The 13,443-nt window shown below is 45.3% G+C and overlaps 1 protein-coding gene across 3 annotated transcripts in view; it reads left to right on the plus strand.

The window, feature by feature from the left end:
* Positions 1-5,614, plus strand: part of LOC143786368 (gamma-crystallin M2-like) — a 30,371-nt gene extending 24,757 nt beyond the window's left edge. For all 3 annotated transcript variants that reach the window (XM_077275705.1, XM_077275704.1, XM_077275706.1), the window contains exon 3: positions 5,319-5,614. In XM_077275705.1, the coding sequence (XP_077131820.1) occupies positions 5,319-5,591 (273 nt within the window). In that variant the 3' untranslated portion in view covers positions 5,592-5,614. The remainder of the gene's footprint in view (positions 1-5,318) is intronic.
* Positions 5,615-13,443: the final 7,829 nt, after the last annotated feature.

Genomic DNA, 13,443 nt, shown 5'->3' on the forward strand with positions numbered 1-13,443 from the left:
TCAAAAAAAGACGGCTCTTTGAGACCATGTATTGATTATCGGCTTCTGAATAAGATCACTGTTAAGTATCAATACCCATTGCCATTGCTTACTGATTTGTTTGCTCGTATAGAGGGTGCTAAGTGGTTCTCTAAAATTGATCTTCGTGGGGCGTATAATTTGGTGCGGATCAGGCAGGGGGATGAGTGGAAGACCGCATTTAATACGCCCGAGGGCCACTTTGAGTATTTGGTCATGCCTTTTGGTCTTTCTAATGCCCCTTCAGTTTTCCAGTCTTTTATGCATGATATTTTCCGCGATTTTCTGGATAAATTTATGATAATATATCTGGATGATATTCTGATTTTTTCTGATGACTGGGACTCTCATGTCCAGCAGGTCAGGAGAGTTTTTCAGGTTCTGCGGTCTAATTCTTTATGTGTGAAGGGGTCTAAGTGCGTTTTTGGGGTCCAGAAAATTTCCTTTTTGGGGTATATTTTTTCTCCCTCTTCCATTGAGATGGATCCCGTCAAGGTGCAAGCTATTTGTGACTGGACTCAGCCCTCCTCTCTTAAGGGTCTTCAGAGATTTTTGGGCTTTGCCAACTTTTACCGCCGATTTATTGCTGGTTTTTCGGATGTCGTTAAACCACTGACTGATTTGACCAGACAAGGCGCTGATGTTGCTAATTGGTCCCCTCATGCTGTAGAGGCCTTTCAGGAGCTTAAGCGCCGTTTTGCCTCTGCCCCTGTGTTGCGTCAGCCTGATGTGAATCTGCCTTTTCAGGTTGAGGTTGACGCTTCGGAGATCGGAGCTGGGGCAGTGTTGTCGCAGAAAGGTTCCGACTGCTCCGTCATTAGGCCTTGTGCCTTCTTTTCTCGCAAATTTTCGCCCGCAGAGCGGAATTATGATGTTGGGAATCGGGAGCTTTTGGCCATGAAGTGGGCGTTTGAGGAGTGGCGCCATTGGCTCGAGGGGGCTAGGCATCAGGTGGTGGTATTGACTGACCACAAAAATTTGATTTATCTTGAGACTGCCAGACGCCTGAATCCTAGACAGGCGCGCTGGTCTTTATTTTTTTCTCGCTTTAATTTTGTGGTGTCATACCTACCGGGTTCTAAGAATGTTAAGGCAGATGCCCTTTCTAGGAGTTTTGACCCGGACTCTCCTGGTAATTCTGAACCCACAGGTATCCTTAGGGAGGGAGTAATTTTGTCGGCCGTTTCTCCTGATCTGCGGCGGTCCTTGCAAGAGTTTCAGGCGGATAGACCGGATCGTTGTCCGCCTGATAGACTGTTTGTTCCGGATGATTGGACCAGCAGAGTCATCTCTGAGGTACATTCTTCTGCATTGGCAGGTCATCCCGGAATTTTTGGTACCAGGGATTTGGTGGCAAGATCCTTCTGGTGGCCTTCTCTGTCACGAGATGTGCGAGTCTTTGTGCAGTCATGTGACGTTTGTGCTCGGGCCAAGTCTTGTAGTTCTCGGGCTAGCGGACTGCTGTTGCCCTTGCCTATTCCTAAGAGGCCTTGGACACACATCTCGATGGATTTTATTTCAGATCTGCCTGTTTCCCAGAAGATGTCTGTCATCTGGGTGGTCTGTGACCGTTTCTCTAAAATGGTCCATTTGGTTCCTCTGCCCAAGTTGCCTTCTTCTTCTGAGTTGGTTCCTCTGTTTTTTCAGAATGTTGTCCGATTGCACGGTATTCCTGAGAATATTGTTTCTGACAGAGGTACCCAATTTGTGTCTAGATTTTGGCGGGCATTCTGTGCTAGGATGGGCATAGATTTGTCTTTTTCATCTGCTTTTCACCCTCAGACTAATGGCCAGACCGAGCGGACTAATCAGACCCTTGAGACATATCTGAGGTGTTTTGTCTCTGCTGACCAGGATGATTGGGTTGCTTTTTTGCCATTGGCAGAGTTCGCCCTCAATAATCGGGCCAGTTCTTCCACCTTGGTGTTCCCGTTTTTCTGTAATTCGGGGTTTCACCCTCGATTTTCCTCCGGTCAGGTGGAATCCTCGGATTGTCCTGGAGTGGATGCGGTGGTGGAGAGATTGCATCACATCTGGGGGCAGGTTATGGACAATTTGAAGTTGTCCCAGGAGAAGACTCAGCGTTTTGCCAACCGTCATCGTCGTGTTGGTTCTCGGCTTTGTGTTGGAGATTTAGTGTGGTTGTCTTCTCGTTTTGTCCCTATGAGGGTCTCTTCTCCTAAGTTTAAACCTCGGTTCATCGGCCCTTATAGAATATTGGAGATTCTTAATCCTGTTTCTTTCCGTTTGGACCTCCCTGCGTCCTTTTCCATTCATAACGTTTTTCATCGGTCGTTATTGCGCAGGTATGAGGTACCTGTTGTACCTTCAGTTGAGCCTCCTGCTCCGGTGTTGGTTGAGGGTGAGTTGGAGTACGTTGTGGAGAAAATTTTGGACTCTCGTGTTTCCAGACGGAAACTCCAGTATCTGGTCAACTGGAAGCGTTACGGCCAGGAGGATAATTCTTGGGTCAATGCATCTGATGTTCATGCTTCTGATCTTGTTCGTGCCTTCCATAGGGCTCATCCTGGTCGCCCTGGTGGATCTGGTGAGGGTTCGGTGCCCCCTCCTTGAGGGGGGGGTACTGTTGTGAATTTGGATTCTGGGCTCCCCCGGTGGCCGCTTGTGGAATTGGACTTGTCATCCTCTTTCCTGTTTCACCTGATTCCATCAGTAGTGGGTGTCGCTATTTAAGCTCATTTCTCTGGTGGTTTCTTGCCGGTCAACAATGTTATCTGATGCCTCTCAGTGCTTGTTCCTGCTTCTAGACAACTACTAGATAAGTTGGACTTTTGTCCATGTTTTGTTTTGCCTATTTGTTCCAGTTCACAGCTGAAGTTTTGTTACTGTGTCTGGAAAGCTCTCGTTGATCAGGGATTGCTACTCTGGCGTTATGAGTTAATGCCAGAGTTTAAGGTAATCTCTGGATGGTGTTTTGTTAGTGTTTTTCTGCTGACCATGAAAGTATACTATCTGTCTTCTGCTATCTAGTAAGCGGACCTCAAATTTGCTAAGACTATTTTCCTGCTGCGTTTGTTGTTTCATCTGAACTCACCGTCATTATATGTGGGGGGCTACTGTCTTCTTTGGAATATTTCTCTAGAGGTGAGCCAGGTCTTATATTTCCCTCTGCTAGCTATTTAGGTCTTAGGCCAGAGCTGGGCATCTAGCGATAAATAGGAAATGCTACCTGGCTATTTCTAGTTGCGCGGCAGGCTTAGTTCATGGTCAGTATAGTTCCATCTTCCGAGAGCTTGTCCCTCTATAGGCTTGCTATGATCTCTGCCTGCAGAGATCATGACAGTTCTCTAAAGAAAATGTCTAGTCCAAGTGTTGAAAACTATTTTTTGATAACAGATCCTGGTATAAGCAGACAATAGCAGACCACTGGCCAGTCTAAATGCCGTTCTCATTCACCATGTGGGTCGAAAATGCTCATTATAGTGTTATACTGTTTTAGGAAAATTGTGATATTTTTGCCCAAGATGCATGGATTTCTCTTGGACACTGTCACCATCTACTCTTTCGGCTGTATAAAGCAGTTATCAACAAAGAAAATAAAGAGTCCTAGTTTACTGCTAAACCATTTCCCAGTATCACTTCCAATTGAGGCAAATGTAACGTAAAACATACGAGCAATAAATTACAAGATGCCCAGCATTTCAGACTTGGAAAATTCTTGTTTCATGACCATCTTCTGACCTAACATAAAGGAACTCATGCCCTGCATTCTTTTAGTCAACCTCTTTCAGCTTGAGGATAACTGTCGTCTTCATTCATGGCACCAATCAGAGAAAACTCTGACCAAATAAGAGCCTTGAAGGGAGTCTTAGAAAGTTCTGTTTTGATCTTGTACTGCTCCAAGTAGAGTCTTTGCAGTGCCATGGTGTTTTTCAGGAAGAAGTACAGGGAGATCTTTAGCTTTTTAGCTAACATCACTGGAATGAAGATCATCTATAAAGCTTCTTGATGTTAGAGAGTCTTTCAGTGGTTTCTTCGTGGGGACAAGCTGCAGCAATAGAACAATGTAGAGAGATTATTAGACATTGATTGGTATTTATCCAGTAATGGATGGAATGGTTTGGAATGGTTGTATCCAATAGCAGCACCTCACTGAAACAATGACATTTAAGAGCCAAGTGTAAGTGGTACCCAAATTACATCATTTGACAAGCCAGGGTGGACAAGTAAAGGAACTCCACTCACCCTGGGAGAATCATCTCTAATGATTAGTGTTGAGCATTCCGATACTGCAAATATCTGGTATCGGCCGATATTTGCTGTATCGGAATTCCGATACCGAGTTCTGATATTTTTGCGATATCGGAAATCGGAATCGGAAGTGTGTGTGGTGCGTATGGTTCCCAGGGTCTGGAGGAGAGGAGACTCTCCTTCAGGCCCTGGGATCCATATTCATGTAAAAAATAAATAATAAAAATAAAAAATATTGATATACTCACCCCTCTGGCGGACCCTGGCTCTTAGCGGTGCCTCTGTTCCTAAGAATGCAGGGAGTCAAGGACCTTCGATGACGTCGCGGCTTGTGATTGGTCGCGTGAGCGGTCACATGAGCGGTCACACGACCAATCACAAGCCGCGACGTCATCGAAGGTCCTTCACTCTGCATTCTTAGGAACGGAGGCAGATGCTTGGACCGGTGAGAACCGGGGCCGTCGGAGGGGTGAGTATATCGATATTTTTTATTTTTATACATGAATATGGATCCCAGGGCCTGAAGGAGAGTTTCCTCTCCTTCAGACCCTGGGAAAAATTCCGATATTTTGTGTCCCATTGATATGCATTGGTATCGGGTATCGGTATCGGCGATATCCGATATTTTTTGGATATCGGCCGATCCAATCCGATACCGATACCTTTGCATATCGGAAGGTATCACTCAACACTACTAATGATTACAATATCTCCTCTGCTAGGCAAGTATCTATAGATAGCACTATTTCAGATTTTTTCATTGGTGCAAAATATGACACTGGTTTGTTGGGTAAATGTCTTTGATGCAACTACTGGAAGAGTCTTGTACTCCTTGATGCTATATTGTGTATATAACTTATTTGAGGTGTCTTATAGATAATTATCCAAAAGTATAATTATGCAAATTGGTTCTTTTCTTGAAAGTAGAAAGCTCTTTAATGCCATATTTACTTTGCCAGATTGGAAAAAAATTGATAAATGACTAGAAATATCCAAGGAAATACAAATCAATACTGTAGATTGCCTGTCATAGTTCTAAGGTGATGTTAAATTTTATGTGTTGTTTTAACTTCATTCTTGCATTACAGTATAGCGGATCTTTCAGACTGAGACTCTATGAAAGAAATAATTTTGGGGGCAAAATGCTGGAAGCAATGGATGACTGTCCTTCAGTTTCTGATTGTTTTGACCACCATGACATCCAGTCCTGCAATGTATTTGATGGCTATTGGATTTTCTATGAGCTTCCACATTATAAAGGTCGTCAATATTGTCTAAGACCAGGAGAGTACAGACGATTTACTGACTGGGGTGCTCCAAATGCTAGGGTTGGATCCTTCAAGAAAATAACTGAATTTTAACTCAATAAAATAGTTTTCAAGTATATCTTTTTTCTTTATTTGTTGGACATTTTCTATTGTAATTTCAGTTAAACCTTGCATAATAACATCTGTGAGCATGCAGCGGGAGAAATCCAAAAGAGAATGTATATCTTATCCAGATTTCTATGTTAGGTGAGATAAAAGGGAGATTTTGGCCTCAATTTATCAAGACTGTTTTTTTCCTTACAATTCTTGATGAAGGGTACACTGATATTTGCCTCCTAATGAATTTGGTTCTTTCAATTGCCCATTTTCAGTTAACATACGCCCTGATTCCCAAAAACTTGTGGATATGGTTAAAATATACTGATTTTTTTAAGCAATTTTGCACCAGTAACCTGTAATAAATAATGATGAGCGAACATGCTCGGATAAGGCGTTATCCGAGTATGATCATGTGCTAATGTGGCATCCCAGGAGTTCAGGTACCACAGTGGTATTGCCTTGCTCTCGGGGAGGGTGATGCCATGCCTGAGGAAGAGGAGAATCCCTTTGGCAGGTAACCTGTACATTCAACACATTCTGACTCCAGGCTGGAAGGGAGAGTTCTGAACCCGGTTTAAGGGGAACTTCCCTATATACATTCTGGTCTGGAGGAGGATATAGTTAGTCTGGTGAAGACAAGAAACAGGGAAGAAGCACAGGAGAACTACAGAGCTGGAGGGGAGCCGTAACTGGGCTATTTCCAGCAGAGGTGCAGAAACCGGGCACTGGGAGCCCGAGGCTGTGCGGAACTACAGTACAAGTCCCACGGCAGAACCGGAGGGCAGTAAGCTGCAAGTGACTTGATCACACTACACGTGAGGTACAGCAACATCCAGAACCCAGAGTCATCGTGTATAGAGACCCCAAAGGAATGACTCGCGTTGCCTACCATGTAGGGACTGTCCCAGGACAGAGAGTAAATGATGACCTTGTCAGGAAGCCACAGGCAGCAAGGGACTAGTAACCAGCGCATAGTGGAAGGCTCCCAAACTGACCTGGCAAAGGGATTCTCACTTGTTTTCAGGCTGCCTGGACTCCATCGACACCTGTTGTCGGTACCCTGGACTGAGGCTGTTTACAACAGTAAACCAGGTAAAGAAACTGCAACCCCATGTCCTCCTTTTATTACCGACACCACATCATCCCTGGGTAGCACACCAGGAGCCCTGGGGACCTGTGGGAAGCGATCTTGCTGCCATACCATCACCCCCAGAGGACCCCTTTAAGCAGCGTCGGTCACCCCTGACCGAGTACCACAGGCGGCGTCATGAACTTTTATTGCTTTACAACTCCCTTTAAAAACTATCTCTTTTACTTGGGTGCCCAGGGCCACAGACTGGGTCGCCACCACCGTGACATCCCCTTTAACCTCTTTCTGACCTCAGACGGGATAGTAAGTCCGAGGTCAGATACCGCGCTTTGATGCAGGGCTCCGGCGGTGAGCCCGCATCAAAGTCGGGACATGTCAGCTGTTTTGAACAGCTGACATGTGCCCGCAATAGCGGTGGGTGAAATCGCGATTCACCCGCCGCTATTAACTGGTTAAATGCCGCTGTCAAACGCAGACAGCGGCATTTAACCGGCGCTTCGAGCCGGAAATGAGCGCATCACCGACCCCCGTCACACTGCTTCTGCAGTGTAACCATAGAGGTCCTTGAGACCTCTATGGTTACTGATGCAGGCCTGCTGTGAGCTCCACCCCGTGGTCAGCGCTCATAGCACACCTGCATTTCTGCTACATAGAGGTGATCTGTGCTTCACCTCTATGTAGCAGAGCCGATCGCGTTGTGCCAACTTCTAGCCTCCTATGGAGACTATTGAAGCATGGCAAAAGTAAAAAAAAAAGTTAAAAAAAATGTGAAAAAAAAAATATGAAAGTTTAAATCACCCCCCTTTCGCCCCATTCAAAATAAATCAATTAAAAAAAAATCAAACCTACACACATTTGGTATCACAGAGTTCAGAATTGCCCGATCTATCAATAAAAAAAAGGATTAACCTGATCACTAAATGACGTAGCGAGAAAAAAATTCGAAACACCAGAATTACGTTTTTTTGGGTCGCCTTGACATTGCATTAAAATGCAATAACGGGAGAGGGCGTGGCCAGCTGCTGAAGGAGCAGGACGTGCTTTTCCTGTGCTGGACATTATAATCTGCCTATTTCTTTGCTTTACAAGACCAATCCGTAGTATTCAAAGGCACTTCTGGCTTGCCCTCAGTCCCTGGAGGCACTATTTTGTTATATTGGGCACTGATTATCGCCACGGACTCTGAGAGAGCGTGAGGCCTAAAGACGGTCCTGGGCCTGGTCGGAGTCACCTCCAGCCCGCCATTGCATCGAGGCACACTGCGCTTGTTTCCCCTGCTGGACGGGGTGTTTCAGCAAGCCTCCCTCTCTGTGTGGCTGGGAGCCGGAGGTGCGCCCCCGGGGCTTGGAGGTTGCAGAGAATCCTGTGGCAGGTGACAGACCACAGCTCCGACGGCGGTGTTCCCGCCCGCCGCCTCTTCCGGCCGCCATTACTGCAGAAGACCAGACATACCTGATCTAACGATCGCGCCGGATCACCTCCCCGCTGGGCGTTTCGCAGATGTCTCCTGTCGGGCCGCCTGTAGTCTGACTAGACGCCATTGACACCGGAGCCGCTGGGGAGAGTGGTTGGTGGGAAAGGGCCGCTTGCTCGCTGCCGCCCACCCGTTCCATCACCGTCAACGGAGGAAAGAAGGATCCGGCGGTGCACCTTTGGCTCTGCAGATCAGCGGAACGGTGCCTGGGGAATCCCATTGAGGTTAGTTTTCCACAGTCGCTGCGGAAGATTGCATCAAGGCCTGTGTGCCTGAAAGGCCCCTACATCAGCTGCAGCGGTTAAAATATCTTAATATAAGACTCACCGGAGTCATTCTATACCCCCTGGGGCTGTGGGAGACAAGCTGTGGAGACTAATAACAGCTTCATATAAGGGTACTGTCACACAGTGCCATTTTAATCGCTACGACGGTACGATTCGTGACGTTCTAGCGATATCCATACGATATCGCAGTGTCTGACACGCAGCAGCGATCAGGGACCCTGCTGAGAATCGTACGTCGTAGCAGATCGTATGGAACTTTCTTTCGTCGCTTGATCACCCGCTGACATCGCTGGATCGTTGTGTGTGACAGCGATCCAGCGATGTGTTCGCTTGTAACCAGGGTAAACATCGGGTAACTAAGCGCAGGGCCGCGCTTAGTAACCCGATGTTTACCCTGGTTACCAGCGTAAACGTAAAAAAACCAAACAGTACATACTCACATTCCGGTGTCTGTCCTCCGGCGTCTCAGCTTCTCTGCACTGTGAGCGCCGGCCAGCCAGAAAGCGAGCACAGCAGTGACGTCTGATGTCACCGCTCTGCTTTCCGGCCGCTGTGCTTACACAGTGCAGAGAAGCAGAACGCCGGGGGACAGACACCGGAATGTAAGTATGTACTGTTTGTTTTTTTTACGTTTACGCTGGTAACCAGGGTAAACATCGGGTTACTAAGCGCGGCCCTGCGCTTAGTAACCCGATGTTTACCCTGGTTACCCGGGGACTTCGGCATCGCTCCAGCGCCGTGATTGCAACGTGTGACCGCAGTCTACGACGCTGGAGCGATAATCATACGACGCTGCGATGTCACGGATCGTGCCGTCATAGCGATCAAAATGGCACTGTGTGACAGTACCCTAAGACTTGCTGTGTTTTGTGGCTTATCGGAGCTACTCTCTACCCCCTGGGGCTGTGGGAGGTTGGCCGTGAGGACTAATATCAGCTACACACAAAGCTTGCTGTGATTTGAGGTCCCCCTGCAATAAAGAGAAAAGACTACAGTCTCACAGACTGGGAGCACGGCAAGCTGCAGCGACATCAGGGAAGTGCAGACCCCCAGCTTTCATAGTGCTTCTCTTACTGCATCCCCATACCCACCACCTTTTGGGTCATACTGGAGGAGACATAAACACACAGACAACTCTGCAGTGCATGGCAAACATAAGTAATATACCTATTGAGCCCCTTGCTGCTTGGGGTGAAGAAGTGTTTTTCTTTATTATTCATATACATTGGGACAGAGGAGGTGCCCTAGAAAACAGCAGTATAGCGACACCTAGTGTATAAGCCAAGGTCTGGTGTCAAATCTTGGAATACACATAATATGCTCTACAAGACACAAATCTTTTTTGCTAATCTAACAGTGACACCTAGTGTCCATACTGAATTCTGGCTCTGAGCACACTATAGAGATCAGTTCAATATCTTCTCCTTTTGTCCAAGTTATGTTTAAAGTAACCTAGTCCTCCATGGACGGGCGGCAATTTTAGAAGCTAGCATCTTTTATTCTGAACAGCTATAATGGTGAAGACAAGTAAAGAACGTTCCAAGAGTTTAACTCCAGCTCTCTACCAAGGAAAACAGGGAGAGATGGAAAAGTTTCTCAAACATAAAGCAACAACCAAAGTTATATCTAAGAACTCTAACCCTAATACTGGCACTGAAGATCTAGTGGAAGACTCTGATTTTAGCCATGAGGCTTCTGGGAGCGACTTCCCCTAATCTGACTCAGGAAAGTTATCTAGATCGTTTTTTAGGACGTTGCTGTCTCAGGCTATGAAACCTTTAATTGCTGAAATTGCTGGCATGAGGGCGGATCTCTCACACATAGGAAACAGAGTTGAAACATTGGAAAATACTCAATCTGCCATTGTTAATCAATCAAATTCTATGAAGGACCATCTGGAATTCCACAGACAACAGCTTAACAGCGCAGCTCTTGCGCTTGAAGATCAGGAGAATCGGAGCCTGAGAAAGAACATTAGAATCAAGGGATTGCCCGAAAGTGTGTCTCACGAGATTCTCGAGAAGGCTACCAGAGAGATTTTTACTTTGTTGCTACCACAAGAAAAATGAGATCAAATCATTATTGAAAGGGTCCACAGGTCTCTGAGACCAAAACCTAGGTACACGGACCCACCGAGAGATGTTACCTGTGGACTGCTGAACTATCTAGACACTGCTGCCTTAATGACAGCTTCCAGGGATAAAAAATCGCTCTGTTATGAGGGTTCCCCTATACAGTTATTCCAAGATCTGGCTTCATCCACCCTGATGAAACGTAGGGTCCTGAGACCTTTGCTTGACTCCCTACGCCCCCAAAAAATCCTCTATAGGTGGCTCTTTCCTTTTGGCCTGGCCATCCATGGTGGTGGTAAGCAGGTCATTGTTAGAAGCCCTGACGATCTCCCTGGAGTGTGGGAGACTTTTGATCTTACTCCTCTGGAGATTCCCTCTTGGCTCCCCATGGACATGGATCCACATTCACCTACCCCTTTGAGAGCTATTTCAGGAGAACATGGTGACTGGACTCCGGTCAAGAAAATGGCGTCCCCCAGACAGGGGAAAACGGGAGTAAAAAAAAAGAAAAAGCTTCCCCCGTGAGCTTCTTAATATCCATATCATTGTCTAGATAAACATAAGAACCACTTTTGTCTTCTACCGTTGTGGTTATCTTTTGTAACAGTTATATAATGTTTTTGGATGTTAGTGCATTGTTCTTTTTATTGGCAGATCGCCGCTCGTGCATGAGATTGCACCCACCCTATCTGCTATGGGAGGACTCCCTGGCCCCCACCTCTGCGGCAGATGGACAGTTTGTTTGTATATATGTATTCCCTTTTTTTCCCCAAGTTTATGTATGTTCCCTTGTTCTATCTGATTTGGTACAGGTATAGTACTTTCTCAAGAGCCTACCGAGCTTCTTCATCTACCCAGCTATGGCTAAGTATAATTCCTCGGCCAACATAATTTTGGCCTCATACACTGTTAAAGGCATACGATCCCCAAACAAAAGAAGTCAAATCCTGAGATTCCCACATTCTAAAAAGACAAGCATTGCCTTCCTACAAGAAACACATTTCAAAAATAACAGAGTCCCAGACATGTCCAGATCCTACTTCCCTCACTGGTTCAACAGCACAGGTACTTCTTCTTCCAGAGGAGTTAGCATAATCATAAGTAAAAATGTACCTTTTACACTAAAAGATTCTCTGTCAGATTCTGAAGGTAGATTCATTATTCTCAAAGGTCTTATTGCTAATACCAAAGTAACTTTCTGTATCCTCTACGCTCCAAACCGTGATCAAATAAACTGGCTATGTAAAACATTACAAACTCTGAAATTGTTCGCGGAGGGAGTAACGGTGGTAGGAGGCGACTTCAACCTCCCTCTTAATCTGTTTTTAGACACATCATCAGGCAAGACTCATCTGTCCCAGAAAGTCCTCAGAAAACTACACCTCTCCCTACAATCATTAAACCTAATTGATACTTGGAGGACTTTACACCCCGCAGATAGGGACTACACCTTTTACTCACCCCCCCACAACACCTATCACAGAATTGATTACCTTCTAACCCAGATGTCTAGCCTTCAATTTATTAAATCAGCTACTATCGACAACATAACTTTGTCAGACCATGCCCCCATCTTTCTAGAAATGAGCATTGTTTCCCTGCCCAGACGGACAATGACTTGGTCCCTAAATGAGACTTTGTTAGATTCGGATATTCAACAAACAAAACTAGCGGACACGCTTAATTGCTTTCTCCAGGAAAATTCCAATTCTGGACCCTCAACGGCCATCATATGGGAAACGCATAAAGCCGTTATGAGGGGCGAATTCATAGCCCTGGGTGCATTCGTCAAAAAAGAAAGATCTAAACATATAATATCAATTATACACCAAATTAACACCCTGGAGAAGATCCATAAAATATCCCAAAGCAAAATAATACAAAATGAGTTATTTGACTGAAGAAGTACTCTAAAAAACCTTCTTAACATACAGTCCGCTAAAATCTACATGAGGAGCCAACACAAATTTTATCTACATGGTAATAGAGGCAGTAAATTAATGACTTCATTACTTAAAAAACGCAATGAACGGAGGTTTATAAATCACATTGTATCAACTGATAAGTCGCTTAAATATAGGACTCCTGACATTGCAGAAGAGTTTCGATCTTTTTATGAAGGCCTTTATAATTTACCTACATCGACACACTTAGGGGACCCACCTGAAATTCTCACCAAAATAAATGATTTTCTCGCACCCCTTAAGCTACCCAAAATCTCTGAGGAAGGTCATCAGAGATTACTGGCACCTATCTCCCCCAATGAGATACAGGACACTTTAACATTGATTCCCAATGGGAAGGCCCCAGGCCCTGATGGACTGCCTATTATTTATTACAAAAAATTAATTAAGCAACTTCTGCCTCATTTAGTATCCTTATTTAATTCACTCCTAGAAGGTCAATCCTTGCCTAGGCAATCCTTAGAGGCCTTTATTTCTGTAATCCCTAAAGAAGGTAAAGATCCTACAGCCTGTTCAAATTATAGACCCATTTCCCTTCTTAACTCGGACATCAAGCTCTGGGTAAAAATCTTAGCTACTAGGTTGAGCTCCTATTTACCTAAAATTGATCCACTCAGATCAAGTGGTTCGTGAAAGGAAGGGAAGGTAAAGATAATTCTGCTAAAATTATTCAGTCCATTACATTCGCTAAGAATAAAGGGATCCCCATAGTCCTCCTGTCAACAGATGCCGAGAAAGCATTCTACAGGGTGACCTGGTGCTTTATGGAACAAGGTTTGATTAAGTTTGGCTTCCCAACACAATTTATTCTCACAATTCTCTCCCTTTACTCGCAGCCCACAGCTAAGGTACAGGGAAACGGCACCCTGTCAAATAGCTTCAATATTCAAAATGGTACGAGACAGGGGTGCCCATTGTCCCCATCTCTATTTATTTTGGTTATAGAAACACTAATTAAA

This window comes from Ranitomeya variabilis, chromosome 7, assembly GCF_051348905.1.
Source record: "Ranitomeya variabilis isolate aRanVar5 chromosome 7, aRanVar5.hap1, whole genome shotgun sequence".
Classification (NCBI taxonomy): domain Eukaryota; kingdom Metazoa; phylum Chordata; class Amphibia; order Anura; family Dendrobatidae; genus Ranitomeya; species Ranitomeya variabilis.